The 26,208-nt window shown below is 49.6% G+C and overlaps 13 protein-coding genes across 13 annotated transcripts; 9 read left to right on the top strand and 4 right to left on the bottom strand.

Moving 5' to 3' along the window:
- BDV37DRAFT_145893 (uncharacterized protein) lies at window positions 1-365 on the bottom strand. The gene has a single exon (XM_032078894.1). It carries the CDS (start codon window positions 252-254, stop codon window positions 63-65), a length of 192 nt encoding a protein of 63 aa, XP_031940624.1. The 5' UTR covers window positions 255-365; the 3' UTR covers window positions 1-62.
- Window positions 366-1,536, bottom strand: BDV37DRAFT_145892 (Rho4-like protein). The gene is made up of 3 exons (XM_032078893.1): window positions 1,158-1,536; window positions 885-1,088; window positions 366-833 (listed from the first exon to the last, which is right to left on the bottom strand). The coding sequence occupies exons 1-3, from the start codon at window positions 1,443-1,445 to the stop codon at window positions 477-479; spliced, it is 849 nt and encodes a 282-aa protein (XP_031940623.1). The 5' UTR covers window positions 1,446-1,536; the 3' UTR covers window positions 366-476.
- A 1,918-nt stretch (window positions 1,537-3,454) lies between these two features.
- BDV37DRAFT_250707 (PAP2 domain protein) lies at window positions 3,455-5,914 on the top strand. The gene is made up of 5 exons (XM_032082206.1): window positions 3,455-3,853; window positions 3,925-4,141; window positions 4,225-4,995; window positions 5,053-5,534; window positions 5,592-5,914. The coding sequence occupies exons 1-5, from the start codon at window positions 3,799-3,801 to the stop codon at window positions 5,657-5,659; spliced, it is 1,593 nt and encodes a 530-aa protein (XP_031940622.1). The 5' UTR covers window positions 3,455-3,798; the 3' UTR covers window positions 5,660-5,914.
- A 584-nt stretch (window positions 5,915-6,498) lies between these two features.
- BDV37DRAFT_294714 (SUMO protease ULP1) lies at window positions 6,499-9,947 on the top strand (the record flags this gene model as incomplete). The annotated part of the gene is made up of 2 exons (XM_032089695.1): window positions 6,499-6,809; window positions 6,906-9,947. The coding sequence occupies 2 exons, from the start codon at window positions 6,499-6,501 to the stop codon at window positions 9,556-9,558; spliced, it is 2,964 nt and encodes a 987-aa protein (XP_031940621.1). The 3' UTR covers window positions 9,559-9,947.
- A 2-nt stretch (window positions 9,948-9,949) lies between these two features.
- BDV37DRAFT_294713 (glycoside hydrolase family 16 protein) lies at window positions 9,950-11,254 on the bottom strand (the record flags this gene model as incomplete). Its single annotated transcript, XM_032089694.1, has 2 exons — window positions 9,950-9,985; window positions 10,070-11,254. 2 exons carry the CDS (start codon window positions 11,252-11,254, stop codon window positions 9,950-9,952), a joined length of 1,221 nt encoding a protein of 406 aa, XP_031940620.1.
- Window positions 11,255-11,925: 671 nt separating this feature from the next.
- BDV37DRAFT_294711 (ankyrin repeat-containing domain protein) lies at window positions 11,926-13,455 on the top strand (the record flags this gene model as incomplete). Its single annotated transcript, XM_032089693.1, has 1 exon — window positions 11,926-13,455. Exon 1 carries the CDS (start codon window positions 11,941-11,943, stop codon window positions 13,453-13,455), a length of 1,515 nt encoding a protein of 504 aa, XP_031940619.1. The 5' UTR covers window positions 11,926-11,940.
- A 1,152-nt stretch (window positions 13,456-14,607) lies between these two features.
- On the top strand, window positions 14,608-17,117 carry BDV37DRAFT_250703 (uncharacterized protein). Its single transcript, XM_032082205.1, has 2 exons — window positions 14,608-15,554; window positions 15,605-17,117. Exons 1-2 carry the CDS (start codon window positions 14,699-14,701, stop codon window positions 16,366-16,368), a joined length of 1,620 nt encoding a protein of 539 aa, XP_031940618.1. The 5' UTR covers window positions 14,608-14,698; the 3' UTR covers window positions 16,369-17,117.
- Window positions 16,782-17,284, top strand: BDV37DRAFT_145844 (uncharacterized protein). Its single transcript, XM_032078891.1, has one exon. It carries the CDS (start codon window positions 16,936-16,938, stop codon window positions 17,203-17,205), a length of 270 nt encoding a protein of 89 aa, XP_031940617.1. The 5' UTR covers window positions 16,782-16,935; the 3' UTR covers window positions 17,206-17,284.
- Window positions 17,118-18,232, bottom strand: BDV37DRAFT_250701 (uncharacterized protein). Its single transcript, XM_032082204.1, has 2 exons — window positions 18,131-18,232; window positions 17,118-18,067 (listed from the first exon to the last, which is right to left on the bottom strand). Exons 1-2 carry the CDS (start codon window positions 18,169-18,171, stop codon window positions 17,365-17,367), a joined length of 744 nt encoding a protein of 247 aa, XP_031940616.1. The 5' UTR covers window positions 18,172-18,232; the 3' UTR covers window positions 17,118-17,364.
- A 1,247-nt stretch (window positions 18,233-19,479) lies between these two features.
- BDV37DRAFT_250698 (Fe-S cluster assembly protein dre2) lies at window positions 19,480-20,999 on the top strand. The gene is made up of 2 exons (XM_032082203.1): window positions 19,480-20,420; window positions 20,484-20,999. The coding sequence occupies exons 1-2, from the start codon at window positions 19,793-19,795 to the stop codon at window positions 20,795-20,797; spliced, it is 942 nt and encodes a 313-aa protein (XP_031940615.1). The 5' UTR covers window positions 19,480-19,792; the 3' UTR covers window positions 20,798-20,999.
- Window positions 21,000-21,455: 456 nt separating this feature from the next.
- BDV37DRAFT_145821 (oxidoreductase, short chain dehydrogenase/reductase family) lies at window positions 21,456-22,722 on the top strand. Its single transcript, XM_032078890.1, has 4 exons — window positions 21,456-21,565; window positions 21,689-21,984; window positions 22,090-22,387; window positions 22,491-22,722. The coding sequence occupies exons 1-4, from the start codon at window positions 21,518-21,520 to the stop codon at window positions 22,578-22,580; spliced, it is 732 nt and encodes a 243-aa protein (XP_031940614.1). The 5' UTR covers window positions 21,456-21,517; the 3' UTR covers window positions 22,581-22,722.
- A 979-nt stretch (window positions 22,723-23,701) lies between these two features.
- On the top strand, window positions 23,702-24,142 carry BDV37DRAFT_283902 (uncharacterized protein; the record flags this gene model as incomplete). Its single annotated transcript, XM_032087392.1, has 1 exon — window positions 23,702-24,142. The coding sequence occupies one exon, from the start codon at window positions 23,702-23,704 to the stop codon at window positions 24,140-24,142; it is 441 nt and encodes a 146-aa protein (XP_031940613.1).
- Window positions 24,143-24,886: 744 nt separating this feature from the next.
- BDV37DRAFT_283901 (glycoside hydrolase family 16 protein) lies at window positions 24,887-25,861 on the top strand (the record flags this gene model as incomplete). The annotated part of the gene is made up of 5 exons (XM_032087391.1): window positions 24,887-25,316; window positions 25,373-25,404; window positions 25,466-25,641; window positions 25,712-25,764; window positions 25,818-25,861. The coding sequence occupies 5 exons, from the start codon at window positions 24,887-24,889 to the stop codon at window positions 25,859-25,861; spliced, it is 735 nt and encodes a 244-aa protein (XP_031940612.1).
- Between the last annotated feature and the right edge of the window lie 347 nt (window positions 25,862-26,208).

The following is a 26,208-nucleotide window of genomic DNA, read 5'->3' as shown; positions in this document are numbered from 1 at the left end:
ACTACAAGGCAGCAACATCGTTCGGGGTTCACAGTGTTTTTATATTCAGTGACATGGGAGACTCAGCGCCAATAAACACCCACCCCATGCATATGACATAGTGGTCCTCGGACCGGATTCGTGACAGACATCATGAGGAAAACATGCCAATTTGAAAAAATCAAGGTGGTCACAGACAAATAATAGTGGATATAAAGGAAGGGTAATAGTGTTTCATGGAGACAATCATCAAGGCAAAACAGGTATAGCAACATGAAGATGTAAAATCAAAAGGCCGCCGTTAACAAAACATTTAGAAAAGCACATAATGGGTTGTACTGCGTGGGCCATCCTCTCCCGGTCGTATCCAATTCATATCGCGTACAAGGAGAAGCAAACCGCCGAAGCAACCAGGCTTCTCTCGGCGGAAAACAGGAGCATATCAAACAAAAACAGAGAGGGGGGCATGGGACACGTCGAGAGAGAAGAAAAGCGGTCTACAAGATCTTGCATGTACGCTTCTTGACCTTCTTGGGGCCACCGCCACCTCCAGTAGCTTTACCACTGGTGTTATGACTTTGGCGGTTGTTCCAGCTAAACTGTTCTTCAGCCGACACAACAGTGTCAACAGCCGTTTCGAACACCCCGTCCACACCGCGCATTTCCTTGCTACTACATTCAATGTACGAGGCATTCATCCGCCGAGCCACTGCCTGACCTTGCTCCGGGGTCACTGGCGTCAGTCCTTGGGTTTTGAGGAGTTCAATGCAAGTCCTTTTGTTGCGCAAATCGGACTTTAACCCAACCAGGATGATCGGAGTCGTGGGGCAGAAATGCAGGACTTCGGGATACCACTATATCCAGTCAGTGTCATGTATCATATAAATAATCCCAAGATGGTATACCTTATCCATCACATTTTCTAGAGAGGCGGGGCAATCAATAGCAAAGCAAACAAAGAGCAAATCAGTCTCCGGATAGGATAACGGGCGCAAACGGTCGTACTCCTCCTGGCCTGCAGTATCCCAGAGGGCAAGTTCGACCGTCTTCCCTGAGGCCCGATGGACGGTTTGTGTGATGTAGTTTTCAAAAACTGTCGGGACGTATTTCTAGTCCAGGTCAGAACAGCGGTCGGAAAAGGCTGTTCAGTAGCATTCGGGGGAGATAAAGAGCCTTACCTCCGGAAAATACCCTTGCGAGTAACTAATTAAGAGGCATGTCTTTCCGCATCCACCATCTCCCACCACAACGAACTTTTTCGAGTATGCCGGTGGTTGAGTGATATTCGTCGCTTCCGACATCCTCCCACTTGAGATGCTGGTATTTGTGCTGGCAGTTCCATTGCTCACGCGGACGCTCTGGCTGCGCCCTCTGCTGTGCCGGGGCGTGGATGAAGGAGGAGGTGTTTTTACCGAATGACGTCGTGACACTGCATAGGGCTGGTCATCGTACATATGACTCGACATGATGGCGGAGGCAAGAGGGCTGAGATTGAATTAGGAGATTTTTGAAGAACGTGGTGCTCGGTGGCGCCGAAAATGGAACTGCCCTTCTGATCTATTGCGTATAGATAGATCCACTGCCCGGTTTAAAGGTGTCCCGGAAATATTCGGTTTCCAGCGGTCGATAGGCTCTGTGATAAGGTGAGGATGATGGTCGGGACGGAGTTGAAGGAAATCGAGAAAAACAATGGCGAGAAAATAACAACAAAAAAAGAAGTCGAAGATAAAGGGCTACAGTCTAGGTACAGAAAAAAGAAAGAAAGAGATGTCAAGTTTCACGATAGTTGTGGTAGTCCGATCAAGTAATGGCAGGTGTGGCGTGGCCGCTCCTCCAGCTGACATGAAACCCGATGTTTACGGGCCGAAGCGGTGCCATGGCAACCACTTGCCCAGGCCATGACGCAGTCAAATCAATATCAATCAAATCAATCCACACCCCAACGCATTGAACCTTTTTTTAGCACAACGTCACTCGAGTGATTGGATCAATCACTCAAATCAAGGCATTCCTGGCCTGTGGTCTGGGCCACACCTTCCAAACACCTTGATCTTCTTGGATTTCTTCCAAGGTCGACCCTATCAGCAACCTTGCTCTCACCCTCCCGTGCCCTAAAAGCGGCTCCGATCGTGAAGGCTGATTCTGCTTAGTGTCTCGATTGGCCCGCGATCACCGATTATGCAATCTAGACACTGGCCAATATCTCGGGCTAGATTTACCCTGGCGGGTCTTGGTCTAATAGTATGCCCCTACTACGGAGTACTCCGTTGACGACTGTGTACTTGAGGGAGAGGAAAACACTGGATCCTTCGACCCAGCTGTCATCTGTCGTCACAGAGACGAATCATGCACGGCTACCGTAGAAATTTCAAGCCAATCCTACCCTACTTCTGTACCCAATTACCCAATGTCCCCACACCACTGCCACTTGTTGCAATGTAGTATGGTCGTATGAATGTGTGTGGCTCATTACGGCACCAACCAACTCGAATTCGCCCGACGATCGTCACGCACTCGAGGTAGCCTGAGAGAGTACCGAGTATGCTGGAGACGAAAAGATATCAAAGTCTCTAATCACGTTATGTTTTGATACCTAATGTGGAAGGTCTACGAGCGACTTCTTTTTCTCCCGCGTTTGCTAACAAGAGATCTATTATGGTTCAATAGTGTTCCCGTTTGGGAGATCTGCCTTGTCGGAACCAAGTTCCACGTCGACAATTCAGTCCTCTACCAACATAATTCGGCATTCGGTCTCTGATTGATTTGATAGGCTGTGTCCATATTGACTTTGTCTCTACAATAACATTCTCTTTAGAGGGCTCTGGGTATAATAACACGAACAAGCATTCCTTACGAGATTAACTATGGTCTGTCCATATGGAAGATCTCCCAGAAAGCTTGAACCATCACGTGGAAACAATTCACCGGAGGGATGTTCTCTAGCGCCTTCGTTTAACCTATTGTTCTTTATTTTCAATTTAATTCGTTCGTACGCAATGTATGTATGTATGTATGTAACTCAGTGCTGGACAAGGCATGGATGGGTGTGTTTGTGTGCGTGTGTGGACCAGGAAGATATATATATTGGAGAGTCGGCCGTAGACGAACATGGGGATGCGGTCGAGTGACACTTTTAGTTTATTTTATTTTTTTTATTTTTCTACTGTGTATGCGCTTCAATCTGCCGAGGTTCCTGAAGGCTGATCATAAGCCGACCAATAATGGGAAAGAAAACACTCGTACCCTTGGATTATTTTGATATTGAATCCACTTGAGCATACATTGCACCGAGTCCTTCAGATTAATGCAGAAAGAGAGCACCCGTAGGACTTCCGGACCCAGATTTCTTTCGGCGGTTCTTCATGTTCCGTCTTCCGTTGGCATAAAAAGCCTCATGTCGAGCGATAGAAAAAAAAAAAAAAATCACCAAAGAAAGGATGCATTATCCACTCCGTACTCGTATCGGGCCAATTAGGGGTGACTAAGCACTAACGTAGCATCCTTGTATTAGGAGCAATTTTACTTCTTCCCCGTGCGATTCAAATCGCATTGACCGCCCAAGAACCAAACCGCTGGATAGCGCGGGACAATTTCCCCGACTAATCCAAAATCGATCTGCTGTTGTCATTCTCTTACCCCTGATTGAAACCGAGTGGACAAGGGACAATTACTGAAAATTCTGCACCTCTCGTACTTCCGAATGGTTTTCTCCACGAAATTGTCATCGGCGTCGAGACATTGAACTGAGCAGACCCTCCGTGGGATCTATGGGGAGACCGCAACGATAGCGTCAACTGTGATTTGAACGCCGCCGGCAATATGGACAAGGGACCAAATGGCACACCAGATGCTGGCCTGAGAAGCCTTAATCATTGTGCGTCGCAATCCCTATTTGACTTGATGGTCGTTCAGCGCGTCAACATGCTAACGGTGCGCTGGTGATAGATCGGAACCAGCTCCCATCCTGGCGGTACTGGCCACGACAGAAACTTCTCCCCTTGGTGCGATATGAGACGCCATATCTGGCCTGGTTGCAGGAGAAGGTACGGACTCCGGCCCTAGACTCCTACTTCGCATTTACGGCCAATCTCGGAACGCATACATTTTTCATGGTTTTCTTGCCTATACTGTTCTGGCATGGGTATACAAGTTTAGGGCGTGGGTATGTACATGGGCCCGAGACAGTTCCAAGTGCGCTGCGCTGTGGACCTGTGATTACATTGACTAAAAGTATTAACTGGTTAGTATGGTAAATCTTCTGGCCTCCGGAGTCTTCTTTAGCGGTTTTATCAAAGACTTGCTTTGCCTCCCACGCCCACTATCGCCCCCGCTACAGCGTATTACCATGTCTGGTTCTGCTGCGTTGGAGTATGGGTTTCCCTCGACTCATTCGACGAACGCCGTCTCGGTCGCCGTATACGCACTGGCTCTCCTAAACATGCCCGATTCGACCTTGAGCCCCGCCGTCAACGTGTTTCTACAAGGTATAACTTACCTCTATGTCACCTCGATTGTGTTCGGCCGACTGTACTGCGGTATGCATGGGTTTTTCGATGTGATAATTGGCTGTTTGCTGGGAACCTTACTTGCAGTAATACAATATGCCTACGGGGCCGCCTTCGACGAGTTTGTACTCTCGGCTTCCGGAAAACAGATCACGCTGGTGGTATTAGTGATCCTAGCTCTTGTTCGTCTTCATCCGGAGCCCGCCGATGATTGTCCTTGTTTCGATGACAGTGTTGCCTTTGCGGGAGTGATACTTGGGTTGCAAGTGGCTTATTGGCACGTAGCGAAAACGAGCATCACGTGGGACGACCCCGTGCCTGCTACTGTTCCGTATAAGTTTCACGAGTTAGGGGTGTTGAAGACAGCTATGCGCCTCATCTTGGGAGTGGCATTGATTGTTGCATGGAGAGAGGTTATGAAGCCCTCTCTTCTCCGCCTACTCCCCCCGGTCTTTCGTGGTCTGGAAAAGTTGGGTCTGATACTTCCTCGACGATTCTTTACCGCAGCGTCGTAAGTCAGGTCTTGTCTCCATCCAATACGGGTTATTTTGGCTCACTGTAGAACCAGGCAATACAGCAAAGTTCCCACACAACTCAAGGATCATGAAGTGTTCCCAACCTTTTCCGAAATCCCCTCTATCTTCTCGAATATCCGCCACCCCCGACGACGAGCAATCTCTGTCGGTCCTCAATCGGAAGCTGATGCCTACGAAACCCTGGCCTATCGGGAAAAGCGCAGGCGAGAGAGCCTGTCAAATAGCAACCGAACGTCGCCCCTCGTAGAGGAGGATACCCAGCAGGACATCTCCGAAGGGCAACATCAACTATCGCGGAAGCGCTCCAAACTCCATGAATATGAAACCATGATGGGGACTGGTAACCCTCGAATTGCAACTGGCGTTGATGGTACAGAAGCACCTCCATTGACGGAGCCATTCCCTGATTTCGTTCCTGACCCCGAGCCGGACGAAGAAGAGATGTTTGCGCGGATTAAGAGACCTCGTGTACGATACGATGTGGAGGTGGTTACGAAGCTGGTGGTATATTCCGGTATATGATTCCTTTACCCTTTCCTACCCTTTTCGGACTTTGGCTTACGCTGTCTAGGTATTGCTTGGATTGCGATGGAGGGGGCACCTTTTGTCTTTGACAGAGTTGGCCTTGCGCCGATTTAAAGCCATCTGAAAGATAAGCTGAGAGTGAGGTTCGAGTTCAGCTGGCTGAACGTCACGAGTCATTATTATTTCTGTACCATAGCTGGTCTTCTGGTGTACATATATGACTTTGATGCGTTATGTATTTTTCCCCCCTGTTTTTTGTTTTTCTTTGTTCCCATTTGTTGGTGTGGTTACGCGTTGAAGAGCGATTGGGAGGGCCTACGGAGGTTCGAATTGAGCGAGGCCTCGATTATATACAGAGGAGCAAATGGCCAGAATATTGAAATTGTGTCTTCAATGGTAGAAGAACTGTTCGTGGTATACTCAGGAGCTACTTGTAGATCGATTTGAATGTTGTCGACGGGGCAGATCACGTGAAGCTCCCAAAGGGGGAAAGCGTGGGTGAGCTTCGGGGCGTCTAAACCATGCCGGGAACTACTTTAACTTCCTTTCCATCAATTCACTTCTCCAGATTGCGCGCCGGTGGGAAGGCTCATTTTGCGCCTCTCCAGCCTGCCATCTGTTTATCACGCGGAGCACGCTCATGGAGCTGCCATTCACTCCAGCGACTGTTGCGACCTCAATAAAAACCATGGCAACCACCCATGGCCAGTAATTGCGATCCCATCTGTTTTGCTTTCCCCCTCCCTCATCTCTTCACCACTTCCACCGACATCTTAATACTCTTTCTGTTCATCATCATATTTTGCCTTCTCACTACACGATTTTCTTGCTTACAACGCGCTTCAAAATTTTCCACGTTGATAACCGTACCTACTTTTCCCAATTGTCCTGATTTCAAATCCACCATCGCTGGCGTCTTCTCGACCCAGCAACGCGTGATGGAGGACACGACCATGAGTGTGACAGATACAGAAGACACCCGTATGGGGAGCGAAGAGCAGTACTACGACCCCATGGATATCAGCCCTCTTCCCTCCTCAAACGAGCAGTCACAGCACGTCGCCCCGCCCATAGGCATGACCTCCGACCAGAACGTCTCCAGGCCTGATTACTGGGTTCATTTTACTCCTCCAAAGAGTGGTGGTGTACCCAAAGCCACCAGACTCGACGGAAAGCCGGCGACACGAGCTCCAATCATCAGACCTTTGACGCGATTCTCACCGCAGGCGCGAATTGACCCATCGACCGGCCGCTTCAAGCAGCAGTTCATCGCGCAGCCTTTCCTCCGAAATACTCTTGCTACGAACAACGTAATCGGCCATTTGTATAACAAAGCAAATACATTCACCTCGACCAACAGATACAGCTCTCATTCGAATAACATATTCAAGTCCCTGTCTCATAAGCCAGTGACCATTGGAACAAGCGTTCCCACCACACGTGATTCATCTTTCAATAGCCTTTTGACTACCAGGTCCATTTGGGACCGCAAAACTCCTAGCTTTGAGTCGAACACATCGATTACTACCGCGACTTCGTTCAACTCTCGCAAGAGATCTGTCGATGATGGCTTCAATGAACCGACTGACCGTACTACCGCCGAGACGGATAGTCCGTCGAACAAATATCGACGGGTTAGCGAGGAAGGATTCCCAAATTCCGCTATTACAAGTCAAGAAGACACCCAGAGAGCCGAAGCGCCATCAGCCCAAGCTGCATACCCTATCCAGGAAAAACCTACCGTGCCGACCGCTACCTTTCCCATCCGCCGCGATGCTTGTACGCAATTTCAATATTTGACCTCTCCTATCGCTTTCGCGGCCGACAGTCATTTGCCTACTCGCACAAACGTTACTGACCAGATTGGTCATCCTGGCAGTGCCGATGTCCTTATTCCTGGTGGATGGCCTGAGCAGCCTTCTCATAATAATTTATCTGCCATTGCAGCACTCAGTACGGGTTCCGTCACTGATGTATTGCGCTTAGGAGAAGAGCCTCTCATGACGGGTGCACTTGACGTACCATCTCCTACCACCTCTCTTCCTGACTCCAGTGGCTCAAACAACGCTACTGCTGATGAATCTGGCAATGCGGGCGATCAGCGGATGCAAGCAGTTGATACACTTGACAGTAACCTCTACAATAGGCAGATTCCGCATATGCTACTCCCATACTGGGCAACATGTTACACCATTGTTCAAGGCGCCTACATTGCGTCCGGAACTGTCAAGAATGTTCTTACCAAAACTTGGAATATGATAGGGCAGCCCGTGATTGACTACGTACATGGTCGTCGCCGTCCGCAGCCTTCCAGCCGCTCTTCAGGCCTCAGAGCTTCTCCGTCGCGAGTTGCAGCACTTCGTCGCCTCCCCGAGGAACAGAGACGCCTGATTAGAGACCACGAAAGACGTAGACAGAGAGGTTATCCCGCAGTACAGAATCTTCCTTTTCCAGATTTGACTCTGGACATTCCACAATCTCCGACTACTGAATCTTCATCTTTCATGGAGATGCCAAAGGATTTTTTCTTCATGTCACACGCCGCAAACTCTGCGAGAGATCCTCGAAGGCGTGGCAGCCGATCTCCTGAGAGTACAGGGAACCACTGGGCTAATAGTGGAATTAAGAAACCGATAGGCGTCCAGAAGTCTCCGCAGGTCAAGTCTATGAGCCCCAATCTTAAACGCCGGTTGTGGCCAGGTAGAAACCTGGAGCGTGGCAAACGCGAACTTGCGCTACAAAAAGCATGGAAAACTGGGGACTTCAGCGAAGTCTTGAAGGACCAGGGACCTCGCCTATCCACCCACATTGGACTTTCCGAACGCACCGAACGTCTAGGCGAGCCCGCGCCAAAAGAGGGGGCGAAGCCGAAACAGAAGAAGCGAGTGCGTTTCAAGGATCCGATTGAACAGTTTATCCCGGAACCTACTCTCCCTGACCTTGCGCCATACCTCCATCCCACGTCCCCCAATGTCGACCGCGTTAGTTCTAAAAAGGCGCCCAACGAACAGAAGGAGAATGTCCCACCAGTTGCTAGTTCGGCGGTAAAAACTGAGATTGAAGATGAGCAGGTTGGACTCGGCGGACATTGGTGGGAAGAACAGATTGAGCATCCACTTGGACGACCCGTCTCGGCCGTGAGCCTGTTTTACCCCGAAGCGAAGCCGCTTCCGCCCGGCCGGACGGCGTCTGTCTATGCTGAGGAGTGGAAAAAGATCGAAGAGGAGGAGAAGCGCAAGCAAAGCCCCGCTCGAGTTCGTGTTGAAGGCCCAGCTGTACGTCCTCTCTCAGGGGAGTGGATGAGCCGAGTATCCAATGCCATGGCCACAAACAGCAACCGCCGCATCGCCACTACTCTGGCTGGGGACCCACTGACGAAGAAGGATCTATCTACGTGTTTTACTCCCATGGCGTGGCTGAACGATGAGGTTATCAACTCGTACCTTGCTCTAATCGTTGACTATCTGCGCCGCACGAATCATAACAACGGCCGTAGCGACAAACCCCGGTTCCACGCTTTCAATACTTTCTTTTTCTCCAACATGCGCGACAAGGGCTACCAGTCTGTCCGACGCTGGGCGAATCGTGCCAAGATTGGCGGCGCATCTCTTCTTGACGTGGATACCGTGTTTGTCCCAGTGCACAACAGTGCACACTGGACGCTTATCGTGATCAAGCCGTTGGAACGCACCATCGAGCATTTCGACTCGTTGGGCTCACTCTCGCACCGGCATGTGGGGGTGATGAAGGACTGGCTCCGTAACGAATTGGGCCCTCGTTACGTTGAGGAGGAATGGCGCGTCCTACCGTCTGTCTCTCCTCAGCAAGACAACGGTAGTGACTGCGGGGTGTTCCTTTTATCTACCGCAAAAGCGGTGGCCATCGGCATCGAGCCACTATCCTATTGCGCGCGGGACATTGTCCTGCTGCGCAAGAAGATAGTGGCCGAGCTGATGGCCGGGGGGCTGGAGGGGGATTTCGATCCGGCCTCCGGCGGGGAGGTGTTGCTCTAGGGCAACGCCTCCCGGTGGGGCAGTAAGGGGAAGGGGAGGAAGAGGAAGAAAACCAAGCCATCGATGTTGTATTATGTTGTCTTTTGTTTGTCGTTTTACTTTTTTGTTTTTTCCTTGCATTGCGTGGAGTTTGGGGGCTGTGAGAGTATAGGATGGGCATATTGTAAGAGTTCGTTTTGGGATCATAACGGCGTTTGGCACATGTACGAGTGATACCCGTCAGTTGAAGCAAAGCTCCTGACATATGACATTGAATTGGGTTTACCCGGCGAAAATCGCTTTCGATGCTTACATGCACATACAGCATGCGACATGGGGACGGATTGGGATACGGACATGGACATTGACATGAACATGGTTGATTTGGGTGCTAGATATCTGTGGATACAATCTAGACCAATGTGAATACTTGTACAGGCACTGTTGTCTCTGTTGTAAAGATGTCGATTGAATATTTATAAGACCATGAAGACGTAGTGACTGCCGGGAGAACCTAATGAAAGTCACTCACATAACACGCTTTTCGACACCCAACCTCAGCCCCTGTGGGTATATTCTCTTGCTTCGGGATATCACCTTCTAACGTCTTACTCCTAGCTCTGCCAACATCCCCCAAATCAGCCCTCCGAACCGCGCCACCTTGCGACCTCGTCAAGCCCTCACCACGGCCAACAGACGCCCCAGCCACGGAAGAAACATTGAACGCCATCTCAATCCACTCAACTCCCAAGAACACCGACTCCCCAGCCCTCAAATTCCCCGTCCAATTCCCCCCATCGCTCCACAGGTTCAACACCAAAGTACTCGGCTCCCGAGGCACACCATAAGCCTTAACCGCCTGCAAAGTCTCCCCAGCATACCAACGCGAGATATCAGGAAACCAATCCAGGCGATGCGTCGACCACGCCGTCCACGGCACCGAAAGATTCACCATGGAGCCCGCCCCGGGGATAGCGGTATCCGAGACGGGATCGTAGTCTGGCTGGTTAGAATAATGGATCACATTGGGTGGGTCAGAAGTGAGGATCTCGATATCCGACTCGCATGTTTTGGACTGGTACGTGAAGAGTCCGACGCAAGCGCCTTTGGGCACGGTATTATGCCTCACGGGTTGTCGACTCCCTTTGCCCCAATCCTTGTCTTCGGGTCTTCGGGTGGGTGGGTAGATGATCCTGGGGCCGAGGGCGGTTTCCTTTGACATGAGTCTCATTCTCACGCGGAGTGAACAGTGCAGGATGTTCCATCGGAGGAACTCGATTTCGGCGGTTGAGACGTGGTCTGCGAGCCGGGTTGTTTGGAGGAGAAGGTATGTTGGGTTTGGCCAGACGTGGCTCTGGGGGTCAGGGTTGGGAGCGATGAATACGTTTGTTTCGGCGTTGGCGATGGGGAGGAGCTCCGTGTTTCCCGTTTTGGTCCAAGTTTGGGGGCGCCAGTCGTTGATGAAGGGAGTGTTGGATAGGAGGAGCGTGGTGTCTAGTGCGAGGGGCGCTAGGGCCGGTTGTTGGGTGGCATTTGGGAGAAGGATGTTGCGAAAGTCCCAGAAGTGGTAGTTGGTAAAGTAGCCTGGGTCCGGGCCGGAGATTATGTAGCAGTCGCAGAGGGTGTCATTCGTTGATGGTGGGTTGGAGGTTGGGAGGGTGGTGGCCGTGGATATCAAAGAGAGACTGGGGAGGAGGGCGAGATGCTTGAACTTCATTGTTGGTGGGGAATGATAATAGAAAGGAATATCTGGTGTAAGGTATAGTAGTATTGATTGTTTGAAGGATATCGCATGTTTCTATTCTATTCACTTGAATGTGTTGGTATATCGTTAGGGTTGGCGATACTGCGGCAGGTGCGCCTTTGTGTGTTACTTCCCCTACAGAGTCAATTGTCTCTCTGGACATCGGTCTGGTAACAGTAACACTGTCTAGATTCAATACTATATCTCCTCAATTAAGCTTATTGAACCATCTTCCATTGGGTATGATGGTGCGTCCTTTCCATCCTGGCGAGGGCCTCCATTGTCTAGACTCCAGAAGAACATAATGAGAACACAACGAGATGGTACTGACAATAAAACTACAATCAATTGTGACAAGGAACATTTATTAACAATGGAGCACTACAAGCCTCAATAATAGCATTCCTATGGTCTCCGATATTGTCCTTCTTTGTCATATCAATATAGTCTATGAATGAACGGCCCAGCGCCTTTCAATAGTCTCGCGAACACATCTTTGACATGGCCTAAAATATCTCCGCTAAATGAAAATGTGAGCTGGTAAAGAATCCAATGTCTTATATATACATGCTCTCTGTCTGAGTCCCTACTCTTATGCTTTGCGTAATGTCCAAATTGAAACACGACCTCATATTCAGAAACGTGCAACATCCAACACGATGCCGAGGCGCAGGGAGAACGTCGAGTGCGTCCATTGCGGACGCTTTCATCCACAGTATTACGGCGCAGCGTTGAAAAATCATGCGAGAGTACATCAGAACCGTCGAGAGGCTGCACAAAGACAACGTGAACCCTCGACAAAAACAGAAGACGATTCGATATCAGTTCCGCACGTTGCAGGCTTAGTTCAGCGTGTCCGGCGTCTGAAGCAAGAGCAACTGACCGCCGATAATGTGGCACAAAAGTTGCTGGACATATGGGGTGATGATGACGGGAAACTAGAGCTACTACGCCGTCTAATGAACCCTGATCTTCCACCTGGGGCTCAGCTTCCATCTGAGCAAGGAGCAAATTCGCTATTGGCGACTGCCAGAAACGTAATTCTCACCTTAATTGGTCCTCTGGTCCAAGCTGGGGTAATGACTCCCACTTATTTCGAGCCTGGACCATTAGAAGACCCTATATGGCCTGAGCAAGAGCTGTGTGACTACCCCATACATTCATCCTTGGCGAGATCGTCAATTGGATTGGCGCTCCTTCGAGATGATGCCCGCGCAGTTGAGATGCTAGTCGCGCTTGAAACGAACCCGAACGGTATGCTCTTCTGTGGGTACAGCATTTTGGCTGTGGCCATCTTAACGTCGGCGAGGGAGGTTCTGCACTACCTTTTATCCCTCGGAGACAAGATTCACGTTGACCAAAAGGCAAACGCCTACGGTGAGCAAGAGGAGACGGCGATAACGCTGGCATGGAAGGTCGGGAACATGGAGCTTTTCAGGAAACTCTTCACCCATAATGAAGGAGTCCCAGGCCGAAGTCTCTTTTGCATCTGTGCCTATGAACCACATAATGTGCTCGACGAGGTTCTTCAACTTGGTTGGGATGGCGGACGATTTCTTCGGGCGCAACATCCGAGAAGCAAGGAGACTCCTCTTCACGCCGCCGTATTGAACCCGGATCACGCTGTCTTGGACACAGTAATGCAATTGGCCGCGCAGGTTGGTGACAGTGAGGGTGATACGTATCCACAATATCTTCGCCTTCGAAATGGACAAAGCCAAACGCCACTGATGTATGCGATCGAGCACCGGAGATCCAGGAGCATCGTAGCCCTTCTCCACGACCCAGACACCGATGTTAACGACAGAGCGTGGGGCGGCCAGACCGCGCTATGGTATGCTGCCCGCAACAGGGATCTAGGGCTGGTCCATATGCTCCTTTTAGCTGGATGCGATGCGGGAAACCCTCTTCCTCTTCAGTTTCCGACCAAAGGTACTCCGCTCAATGCCTTGCTCTATGCATATGAGGATGTTCTGCACGAATACACGCATGAAATCCTGGGAGGTGTATATGGAGCACACAGAAGATTCAGTCAGGGGAAGAGGGAAATTATTGAGCTTGCTCGAACTTTACTTGCGCACGGTTGTCAATCAAATGTAGGGGATGACCGTTGGCGAATGCCTATGACCGAAAGACTCCAGCTATTTCCAGAGTGGGGGGCATTGTTCATGTAGTAGGTTCTGGTTACCTTTTCTTCTTCTTTCTTTCTTTCTTTCTTTTTTTAAATGTAACTTTTATGGCTGTTTCTAAAATTTGGCCATCACTGAGATTCTTCTGGGTCAGAAATGTATGACGAATGGGTAGTTGTCGATCTTAAATATATAAATTCCATCAATAAACCTATTGCGTTGCTTAAACTGCTTATACATTGCTATAAGCGACTAATACTTTGCTCCATTAATCTTATTTAACGTAGCTTGAGTATTATTCCTCACTATTACTGTTTTGTCTTATATAAAGTAGTTGTCCCAAGTGGCCCACTTTGTATGGGAAGTTGAGTCCCCCCAGAATCATCTTCGGACACGGGAACGTTTGAATGCACGATCGCAGCCCAAGTGGTGTCGGTAGTACTATGAGAAGCCGACTCGGATTGATTTTCTATTATAATTAAAGCATGTTTTAATATTTTCTGTGGTCACTTTATCTATTTTCCCCAACCCTTTCTTCACCTATTCGTCACCTATTACTACTACAACTTTAGGTCATGGTGTCGATGTAAAATCGTACGCAAGGTCAACTGGTCAGACTTTGAGATCATTGAAAGATAGGAAATACAAATACGGCATGGGGGATTCCTTTCAGGCCGATTGGACAATGACGCCTTGGGCTATTTCTGTCATCCAGTAAAGGAGGCCGTTTGGGTGGCGATAAGGCAAAGTGAGAGACGAGCTGGTCAATCATTGGCTTGGAGGTGATCAGCTGAATGCAGTGCGGCTGCCAAGCCTCTAGCTCGGCGGTAAATTTAATCTCATTGTATTGTCACGGCTTGTATTGTTGACCAAAGAAGGATTTGCGTTGTGTATTTTGTCTCAGCAGACTTCATTCGAGATTCAAGTGTTGGGCACTGGTAGAGCTGTTATTTAGGAATCAATGAACATTAATGATCCAATTAGTCTATTTGATGCTTTCCTCCTAGGAAGAAGGACCAGTGGCTGAAGGACGGGTGTTCGCAATGTTTTGATTAGGGCTAATCGACCGGCAGTCCCGACCGCATTGGGCCATCCCGTGTCTGCCACGCAAGTTGAAGGAGGGGATGGGGCGGTCACGGGTCAAGGAGGAGAGAGTTGAGTCTTTCTCACTCATCTCGCAACCGCCATCAACTCATACCACAACATCATTACGACCATCGATCACCCCACACATCCCATCGCTATCATCATTCGAACTATCGCCAAAATGGACCTCATATCTTGTTGAATGACTTTAGGGGATGTTGACTTTATTGAAACTCGATTTAACCACGATTTATCACCCTTCTCTTATCCCTATTTACCCATATCAGTCCCTCCCCATCACACCACCATGACAGCCACCCTCGAACGGAGTCTGTCTCGCACTTCGAGCATGTCTATGCCCATCTCGAGCCCTAGACTGTCTCTTGTACATGAAACGACACCGCCTAGCTTATCCGACCCTGCCCTATCTCACATTCACGACCGTTTAACCCTACTTGACTCCCGTGTTCTGGAATTACGTTCGACTATCCTGACCAAAGACGGCTATGTCGATCGACGGAATCGGGAAGATGAACATATTCGTCGGGAATTCGAAGCCCATCGCTCCATTTCAAACCGAATCGATCTAAATGTGGTCGCGTTGAGGACGGACGTGGATCAGTTGAAGTCGGGAGTGTTCCAACTGAAGTCGAGCATCGGCCAGACCGGCAACGAGACCGTTTTCTTACGCAGTGATGTCGATCGTTTGTCGAAGAATATCGATCAAATCCAGTCCGACATCGAACAGGTTCAGACGGACGTGTGTGGATGCCGGGTGGAGATCAGCAAACTACACGCGACCATCAGTCAACTTCGTACTGATTTGATTACCCTTCAACATGAGACATCACGACATTTGAACTCGGTCTTCGACCGCTTTTCTCTGATTGAGTCCCGCATGAAGCATTCGGAACGCGTCCGCTTCAACTCCTTGGCCCATACCACCCACGCCCCAATTACCCCAGTCCCCGTTGTCGAGGATGATGGCACGCTGCAGTGGCCGGAATATTTCCCTCGTACTGTCTGGCGCTTCTGGTGCCTGAAGAAGCGCAGTCGGAGTAAGTCGTGCTACGGTGAATGACCCAGCGGCATATCTAACAGGATTTAGTCAACCGGTTGGTTCAGTTGGCCGAATTTTATCAACTTGGAGGTTACCAATACTGGGGTCGAATGCACCAGACAGAGGCCTTGTTTGTCAGTGATAGTGACTCCAGCGACTCCAGCGACTACCCGTCCAATTTGACTCGTGCTGAAGCAGTTCGCTTGTACCCCGAGGCCGCACACCAGGCACTGGCTGCCACACTGGGTTTGGTTTATTACAAGATTCGGAACGAGGTTGGAGAAGGGCCGAATGCCCATATTCCACGTCCCCCGAAGCGACAACAAGAAGACTTGCCGTCGGTGTCATCGGGTTCGAAGCCGAAACCGATGAAGATGGCACGCCGTCCCAACAATGTGTCGCCTACTGCTTTGCACCGACTGATCACTGGGCCGTCGCTGGAGGCGAAATCGATAGCTTCGGATGAGTCTGACAAGCTTGGATGGAATGCCCACTCTGAAGTGTCCGACGAGGCTATGAGTAAGCTGCGAAGCATTGTTTCCGAGGAAGTTGGTACCCTACTTCGAGCTTTGGAACGTGGGCGCATCCGATTGAAGCCTGGTCGCGCTGAGCGAGAGAAATTGTCTCCGATAGAATCCAAAGCCAGCATACGCAATGGCCGGTACGGCGGCGATGGCGCGCAGGACGATGATGCGCGGACGTTGCCGAACACGGTCCCGACGGAGATCGTGTCTCTTTCAGACAAAACGGACAAGACAGAGGAGCATGACCCTGAACTTCCGGCTACTGAGTCCGATGCTACTAGTCCGTAGTGACCTTATCACGATATCGTCAACACGATATAGTGGTAGAATACGGAGGCTTGCACCAAGGGCTCTTGCCTGCTACGTGACTTTACCGTACAAGTTACTATGCAAAAGTCACTTAACGGGCACAAGGGCCTTTGGTGCTCTATCCTTACCGGACTGGTCGTATCACGATCGACCTTTGTCCCGCACGCATCTCGTTGCAGATGCATCGCTAGCTAACACGACAACAGAGAATGCCCCCATTGTGAACCTTTTAACTTAGTGGTAGCATTCTCTGGTGTGATGCGTGATAGCAGCACTGCTCCTTGGTTGCACAATGATCGACACAGAGGACATTATGCCCCTGTCGACGTGTCGCAACATTCCATTTCCCAAGCCTGGGTATGGCAGGATGCGGACGGCCTTTGGTATAAATACCGAGGTTCGCCGCATCTTGACAGTGAACGAATAGACCATTCTGACATCTTGGTGGCCTGCGACGTCCTGCTCAAGGCAGCACAATACTTTACGTAACACTGACAGTTGAGTCTTGAGTCGGGGGCTCATAACCTACTACTGGAATTGATAGGCATGATACGGCGCCCTGGATGGATATGTATACAAGATACCCCTTTGGATGGATTGTTTTTGCAGATTATTCTATTTTGGTCTGGACCTAGCGATATATACCTTGCATTTGGCGTTTCTCGTATTACAACTAGTTTTGATTATCTGATTATGACAATAGGAGCAGTGATATTGACAAGAAGACAGTCTCGATCCTACGAGTTGAGACGTTCTACGTATCTGGACCAAATCTCTTCCGCTGGCCGCAGTCTACATCGCGTGTCAACCGCTTAAACTGGACCCACTCGTATAAGTTTTATTAAACCGTTGCCCACCGCCGAAGTCAGGTACTGAATATTTAACAATTGACAACCAAGATCAGGTTAACCCAGTCCCGTTTGAAATAAGTGATTCCTTCATAACCAATTTCCGCAAGCATCAACATCCTGCGGTCTAAACGGGCTCCAATAGATCTTTTTGCAGTACCTCCAAGACCCTTTTCTCATCTACATTGGAGATATCCACAGACCCGGGTGCCAGTTGCTCGCCATCTGCCTCGGAGGTTTCTCCCGACTCGGTTTCACCTTGTGGCTGCATGCGTAGATAGTCTTTCTCGAGAAGGAACTTTGCATTCTCTTCCTCCGATGACAAAGCATCCGGTGAGTCTGACAGTATATAGATAGTCGGGAATTCTAGAACGGTGCGGTCGCGCAGAGCGGAGGTAAGAGTGGCAGTGGGCGAGAGAGGGACAAGCACCGGCTGTTTCGTACTCGTCCGCGGGCGATGGAGATAGAAGTAGAGGTTGCGGTGGGAGGTAATCTTATCTGTGGATTGCGTAGGCTGGTCTTGCGGCGTGATGTCCGGTCTTGTCTCGCTTTCAGGGTTGGGAAGCACGGCTTCCTTAGGCGTTTCCTGAGGCGTAGCTTCTGCGGTAGATGGAGTAGGGTCGCGTGTATCAGGTAGTTGTTCAGACGAATTGACATCCACTTCTTCCGACTTGCTTTCCTGATCTTTCTTCTTCTGTTCGCGCTCCTCCTTCGACAAAGGAAAAGACCGATCGTAAGCCTCAGCAAGAGTCGACGACTCCAAGCAGAGTCTAATCCTCTTCTCTCCATCGGAGGCAATCCATTCCACCGACCAATTCAAACACTTATTCCTGTACTGCAGTCAGCACTCACCACGCTCACCCCCAACCCAAATCTCAAGAAGAAAAGCATACTTAGGCATCCACTTCGACGCATTGGCCTTATTCCGACTCATGCCCCTCGGCGCCCTAAGAACAGTAACACCAGCCTCCTCCGCGCCCCTAAGAAACCCAAACTCCCCCCTCACAAACCCCCCAGAACCACCCTCAACCCTTCTCCTCTTCCTCCCCGTCTCCGCCCTACCACTCTCCTCATCCCCATCCAACCCCACGACCGCAAGATCCACCCCGCGCCCAGAAGTCCCAGGCTGTACCGAGATCCCCCTATTCTCGGCATCGCGTTCCGCACGCTCCAAGGTGCGTTCGATGCCTGTGATGAAATTGAAATCCCGGTCGAAGGCGGATTCAGTCGCGAGCTCGTTCTTCTTCATGTAGGCGGCTGGATCGCGGACGCCGCTGCATTGGGACCAGAGTTTGTGGCGGCGAGAACAGGGCAGGGAGCAGGTGCGGGTCGAGCAGCGGGGACAGCGGTATTTGGGGGGTTGGATGTGACTGTTTTTGGTTGTTTTGTTAGTAGGTGGTTTGCTGGTATGGCTATGGGTTGTTGGGATGGGGTGCGACGGACCAGATTGTGCAGAGGTCTGAGAGGAGGGGGGTTTCGGAGGACATTCTAGTGGATGTCCTTATCCTGGGTAAAATGAGATTATATAGATATGAGGGAAATTGTAAAGAGGGTAGAATATTAAGTATGGATATAGCGATAGGTCATGTTATGATATGATATGAGAAGTGGAGCGAAGGGAAAAAAAGTCTGGATGTGTTTAGCTTATCGATAAGGAGGTCTATTAATGCCTTATGCTCTGAAACCTATGCCTGAGGCTTCGACGATCTTGCATAGATCGGACGACCAAGTGTTTCTGCTTCTCTTACCTCAACCACCAGCAACTCTTGTTCCACTGTCTCAAGGTGGAGCAGTAGAACGTCTTAGCGATGTCTTTCATAACGATGAGTCCAAGATCATTTCCAGGTCAAAGTCCATGTTCCACGAGTGCCTCTCGTGGAATCCGTCTTGTACACGTGACCCTAATACAGCATCAGATTAGGGTACCGCTATTTTGGTCAACCAGCCTGGTGGAGTAACCTCTGTAGTTCCTGGTGATTGCTATGCAGAAGTCAGTTTTACAGGCTTAGTAGTTGTTTAATACTAGCTCTAAAGAACTGAACCAATATCTGGATAATCCTATTCAGTTTATCGATTTTAAAGTTATTACACAGGAGCATAATACATGAGCCCAGACCCACAGCTACGTCCAGAGTCACATTGGGCATCTGATAGCCTAATTCTGAGTGCATGTTATCATCCCACCCACGCCCCGGTGTAATCCAAAGTAAGCAAAAAGAAGGCAAGAGAAATGAGAGACCGGGCCTAACTAGAAACCAACTAGGTATATCAATCCCCCACCTCCCGTGACTCACGCATTAGTAAAGGCTCGTAGCTGATTGTGTCTCCGCTATCGGATCGGTATCCACCTGACAAATCAGGCACCGAAAACCGCCACCAATCTTAATAATTGATAAGGGAAAAGCGATCCAGTTGCAACTTTCTTTTCTCCAAACCAAACGCCCACCTTATACCTTCGATTCCCCCATTTATCTACCTGTCACAGACACACAGAACCAAGGAAACAAATCAGAGAAAACCCAAAAAGGAGGTGAACTCAAAATAATCGCTCCAAAATGTCCATCACAATCGACACCTCCGTCGACTTCGACCTTCCTACCCCACCTCAGTTAAATGGCAGTCAAAAGCGCAACCTCCTCCTTGCCCCTCCCTCCGTCGCCGCCCACGAAGAGAAGCTCCGTCATGTCTTCTCGACCTTCGATCGCTCCTCGACCGATCTCCAGATGCTCGATCGCCTCTCCGCAGGCTTTGTCTCCCTTCCTCCGAATACATATGACCTCGTGCTGGTGTTGACGGATGCGCCGTCGGATGAGGCTGTGCGGCTGTTGACTCGGGATGTTTATACCGCTTTGGTACCCGCGATGAAGGCGGGCGCTAGATTGCAGCTGCAGCAAGGGAGTTTGGGGGCTAGTGAGGGGTTGGAGGCTATCTTGGCGGGGCTGGTGGAGAAGGATGGTGGGTTTGAGAAGCCGGCACAGGAGGCTGCCGTGCCATTGAAGTTGGGCGGCAGGAAGAAGAAAGATAAGACCAATGGGGTGAACGGAGCTCCGAATGGAGTGGCTACGAACGGAGCCAGCACAAACGGCGTGGGAATGTTTGATCCGGCCCAGAACAATGATGACGAGTTGATTGATGAGGATGCGTTGCTCTCGGACGATGATTTGAAGAGACCTCTTCCACGACGTGAGTTTCCCTCTATATATTCTATTACCATGTCAAACATCTTATTGACTATGACTTCTACAGCCCAAAACTGTGTACCTGAGACCGCCAAGAAGCGCCGGCGTCCCTGCAAGGATTGCACCTGCGGTCTGGCCAGTCAACTGGAGGAGGAAGACCGCGCACGTGAGGCAAAGGCCGCCGCAGATCTCAACATCCTGAAGCTGAACACAGACGACCTGAACGACGAGCTCGATTTCACCGTGCAGGGCAAGACGAGCTCGTGCAACAGCTGCTCGCTCGGCGATGCGTTCCGTTGCTCCAGCTGTCCGTACATCGGATTGCCGCCGTTCAAGCCCGGCGAGGAGGTCAAGATTATGAATGATATGATTCAGCTGTGAGGGCATTTTCTTTCTGGGTCTGGTTTTCGGGTCTTACTTAATATTCCCTAAAAGGTGTTGCGGTGATAGAATTTCGGTAGGGTTATTGTTATGAATGGCATGATCTGGTTTTAGGATGTATGAAAGCTATTTCAAACTAAAAATTTCTTTTGTCTTGTCTATACCTGAGTAATAGCATATGCACTTGATTATGCACTTCAAATTTAGGATGTAAAGTAAGTCGACATCATTCATTGTCTCTACTCGAGTCTCCAAACTCAGATACCAGTATGGGACAAGCTTCATCCCATATTAATACTATAACATTAACTCCATAGACCTCAACCGCCTACTTCATCCATCGGGTAAACACACGCCGCTGTCTCGGTGATTGAAGCCCTAACCACAAGCCAAGTACGTGAACAGCAAACACCGAAACAAGGGTATCACAAAACCAACTATAATAGTATGCTTCTATAGACCCCATAAATAACCTTCCCCACAATCCGGACCAGTTACATCAGCAAAAACGATGATATCACCGCGGCGACGGATGAGAAAATCACGAAATTATAACCTCCGCGTCGATTTCTAAGCATCGGCATGAACCAAACGCCGAGCAAAATCACGACACATGTTGAGTATAAGTAGATGCCAAACCCCACACTTATTTAGATCAATTTCATACTCGATCTTGAAACGATATAAAAGTAACGTACAAAAGAAATAAAAGAAGAGAAAATGGCCAGCAAGCCTTTTGCAATCATCGCCGGCGTTGGTCCAGGAACTGTATGTCCTTATCTTATACCCTCACATCAATGAGTTCACCCCACACCATCATCCCCACTATCAAATCCCCTCAACCAAACCACTCGATGAATATAATAAACAAACCTAACAAAAGAAAAACAGGGCGCCTCTATCGCCCGCAAATTCGCACAAGCATACTCCGTCGTGCTCCTAGCCCGTAACCCAGCAAACTTCACGCCGGTCGTCGACGAAATCAACGCAAACGGCGGGCAAGCAACGGGCATTAGTGCCGATCTGTCAGACACCAACAGCGTCAACTCCGCATTTGAGAAAATCACCCAGCAATATGGTGGATCGACACTCGCAGCAGCAGTATTCAACTCCGGGGGCGGGTTCGTCCGCAAGCCGTTCCTTGAGTTGACGGAGGAGGAGTTCGTGTCGGGGTTTGAGAGTCAAGCGTGAGTTTTCCCATCTCAGTCTACTCTTTTTATTCCTTTTTACCTACATAGTCCCTAGGGAACTATTATCTAGTCGTAGATAAAAACAAGCTAACAAAAGAACAGAAAAGGCGGCTTCAACTTCGCGCAACGCACCCTCCCCCTGCTACAGAAGGCAAGCGGACTCCAGCACCCGCCTACACTGATCTTCACCGGCGCCACAGCTAGTCTGAAAGGCTCGGCGACGTTCTCGGCCTTCGCGTCGGGGAAGTTTGCCCTGCGTGCGTTGGCGCAGAGTCTGGCCCGCGAGTTCGGGCCCAAGGGAGTCCATGTCTCGCATGTTGTTATCGACGGAGTGATTGATATACCTAGGACGAAGGCGTGGACCTTTGAACATGAGGATGCGAAGTTGGATCCTGCGGCGGTGAGTTTCCTCTTTTCTTTGCCCTTTTCTCGGTTTTATCTTCGGTCTCTTTATGGGATGGGTTTGGTATTGCGTGGGAGAGAGGCTGATTGTGTTTTTGTAGATTGCGGATTCGTACTGGCATTTGCATACCCAGCCGCGGACGACGTGGGGCTTTGAGTTGGATTTGAGGCCTTATGTGGAGAAGTGGTAGTTTGGTTTATTGGTGCGATGAGTGTGCTGTCCAAGTAAGGATGGTTTGTTTGGCTTGAACAAGTTCTATGACACTACCCGAGTCTTTTCGCGCCAGGTGACGAGATTGAAGATACTGTTGATACTTTTTGAATTGCGAATCAGAAGTCCTGTCCAGGAATAACAATCTTAATGAATCTAGTCGTTTCTCCGTGTATCTTCCGCCGTGTAGTTTTCGTAAAAGCCGTCCGAGTCATGGGACGATGGTAGCTGGAGACTGTTTGGGTTGAGGTGCATGCTGGGAAGCTAATTCAGTTCTAGGTCCATGTCGAGGGTGACATCGATGTTCCTTTTATCGATCATGTTCAAACCAATGCCAAGATCTTCACCAACCGAGATGTTGGGTGCAGAAGGAGATGTCTGTCTGGGAAGTAGCGAGTAATCGATGGGCTGATCAATGGATGTAGGAGTAAACGCACTGCCACTGAAGTCCAGTGAAGAATTGAAAGATACGCGCATGGTCTCCATATCCGAAGGGTCCACAGATACTATCCAGGGCGGATCGTGAGAGCCAGGAGATAGCAATGACCCATCATTAGACCCAACCAGATCAGTGCTGGATTGAGTATCATCAGGACCGTAAGACGCTGGACTAAGTCGTCACAGATTCAACCATGAGCCATCCCGTTTCATTGTATCGCTGTCTTCAAACCAGGACCGAATCCTATGGAACACTGTCGTCAACTTGGTAGCTGGCCATAGTGGTCCCCACCCTGGGAACATTTGTATGATGTAATGTAAACGGTTGGAGACTTGAAGGCGGTTTATTTGCAGTTGAGCATCTTTGTTAGATGCTATGACGGCCGCAAAGTGAAGCTTGACTAGCATGAGCGCGGTTTAAATCATCCGGATCAGATGCATTGCTGGCAAAGCTCGAATCGCAGACATGTCTAAGGAGGTGAATATTCCAAATATGTGATCTATCGTCTCGACGCATTCGTTGAATGTATCTTCTGGGAATAGTGACGGTGCATGATGCCTGATTCTCTGATGGTATTTTGGCATCAGATGCTGCACAGAAAGCAACTTCGCTTAGATACAAGGACGAGAAATGATAGGAGAGCCTATACACACTCCAATACCATGACCTCCCTGAGTATGGAGCACTTGGCCAAGGCTCACCCATCTGTGAGCTTTGTTCATGTCTACCCCGGTCCGGTCGGTACGAATATCTACAGCAATAGTTTCCCGCCGCCTATCTCGACATTCTACAACCACGGGATGTGGCCGCTGATGTGGCCTTTCTCCGTCGGTCTCCACGAAAGTGGAGAAAGGCATCTGTTTCATCTAAGCTCTGCGCGGTACCCGGCCAAGAAGGGCACCATGATCCAGGGTGTTCCGGTCGAGCCAGGAGATGTCGCAAAGGGTACGACTGGGGAGGGAGGTAGTGGAGCATATCTCTTGAATTGGAACGGGGAGGTTCGACCGAGCCAAAAGATTATAGAAGAGTATCGGGTGCAACGGCTCCCTGAGTTGGTTTGGAGGCACACCGAGGATCTGTTGGATCGAGCCGTCTGTCGGTAATTTGGCCGTTTTCTTTCTGTTTACATTTCGGGATGATGTCTTTATCCTGCATAGAGGAATGTATGATTAGCAATGGTCAAGAAATGAAGAAGGAGCGCCGAGTTCGAGTTCAAACCAGTTATGATGAGCGTCTAGACATCTTAAGTCATGCATACTACCAAGCTACGGCCAAGGCTCACGAACCTGCAGCCATGCATACAGCCAGACCCTTGCTACATGCCCCTCAATCTCTCACAAACAAAATCAATATCAAGAACATACATAAGCCTTCGATAGCAATACTGATAAATGAAGGACCAGTAAAATGACATCATTTAGCAACTTATCAATCGCCAAGCGTGTAACTAAACCCGATAAGCAAACCATCCCTCCGTACCGAAAAAGGAAACCAAGCCCTAAGGTCCTCAGGAACACTGCGTCGGCCCAGATACACCGAAACGACCTTCAACTTGGCCCCCGAATAGAAGAGAAAATCATTAACAAAATTGGTGCAGCTCCGATGTGTTGATCATGCAATTTACAGCCATATCCCGGTGGGGTTAATATAGAGCTACATTAGCGTGGTGTCGCAGATACAAGACAACCGTGCAGATCTGTGTCCGGGCTATCCGTCTATTCTGGGAACATGGTCTAGGGGACGGAGATAAATACCTGGTTGTAGTCGGTGGGTTTGATTGATTTAGCGACTATTTTTCTCATTATTGAGAAGTAGATTGGGCCGAAAATTGGATCAATATTTCCAAGATGAGACCTGTTGCGCTCCTCTCCCTTGCTTCTCTGGCTTCCGCGAAGAATCTCATCCCCACGACTTGTTTCGACTCCTACACTTCCCTCGAAGAGTACTTCTCCTACCTCTACCCCTGGGGCAGCGACCACAATGGTTCAGCCCGCATGGTTGGCAACTCCACCGACCACGATTACATCTCCGTCGAGTCCGGCACACTGACGCTCGTCGCAAAGCCGACCACGGGCCAGCCGGCGACCAGTGGAGGCCAGGAAATCAACTATCTCTCCGGAGCTGTGCATTCCAAGAGCACGTTCACGGTTGAAGCCGGCTCTGGGTTCGACATCGAGGCTGAGTTCCAGGCGACCACTGATAAAGGAACTTGGCCGGCTTTCTGGCTGAATAGTGCGGAGAGCTGGCCACCGGAGATTGATATGGCTGAGTGGAAGGGTTCGTTTTGCGAGTTTGCTACTTCCTGTGATAGTTTTGACTGATAATTGAAACAGGAACGGGACAGATCACCTTCAATGTCTTCAACGTGAGTTTCCTTTTTCAGACATCGTATCTACATGTCAGCATAATTGACAACAGCCTTGCAGACCTCTTCCGAGGTCATGAACCACAACACGGATTACCCGTCTCCGAGTGAGTTCCACAAGGTCAAAACTCAGATCCGTGCGGAGAACGACGCAGATATCTTGGTTAAGTACTTCCTTGATGATGTGGAGGTCACGACTCAGTACGGGGCCGACTACGTCGGGAAGCCTTTGTATCTGTGAGTACTTGATAAGTCCTAGAGGGGCGGGGAATGTTCCATATGATTTGGAAAGGCTAACATACGGCAGGATTATCAATTTGCAGATGGAGGGATCGTCCGGATCTCCTGGTCCTAGTACGGGTTAGTATTCTCCTAGTCTAGCTGCTGGGGTCTTTGGCTGACCCAATAACCAGACACCTATTATCGTGTGAAAAACCTATCCTTCGATCAGATTTAGAGTGAATAAAATCAAGAACATCAGGAGGCGGTTGGTAGGCACAAGGCATTGAGGTCGATCGTACTGGAAGGTAGAGATAGTTCAGGATTGGCAGAGACTTGAGAATGTATTGTGAAGTGTGTAGAATGGTGGAGACTTTAGCCATTTACAATTCGAGCTTTTTATAAATAGCTGATTGGGGAATCTGAAAATAATGCGTACAGAAGGCGATATACAGGTCACAGGTAATATAACCATAGTGGAAGACACTTGAGTCAGAAGGCTAATTGATATATGTAAGAATTGCCCAAGATATAAAGTGTAACTTTTGACATTGAATTACTCGAAAGCAGACGAAAACATTGTCA

Source organism: Aspergillus pseudonomiae, assembly GCF_009193645.1.
Source record: "Aspergillus pseudonomiae strain CBS 119388 unplaced genomic scaffold BDV37scaffold_41, whole genome shotgun sequence".
Classification (NCBI taxonomy): Eukaryota; Fungi; Ascomycota; class Eurotiomycetes; order Eurotiales; family Aspergillaceae; genus Aspergillus; species Aspergillus pseudonomiae.
This window is presented reverse-complemented; position numbering and strand designations above follow the sequence as displayed.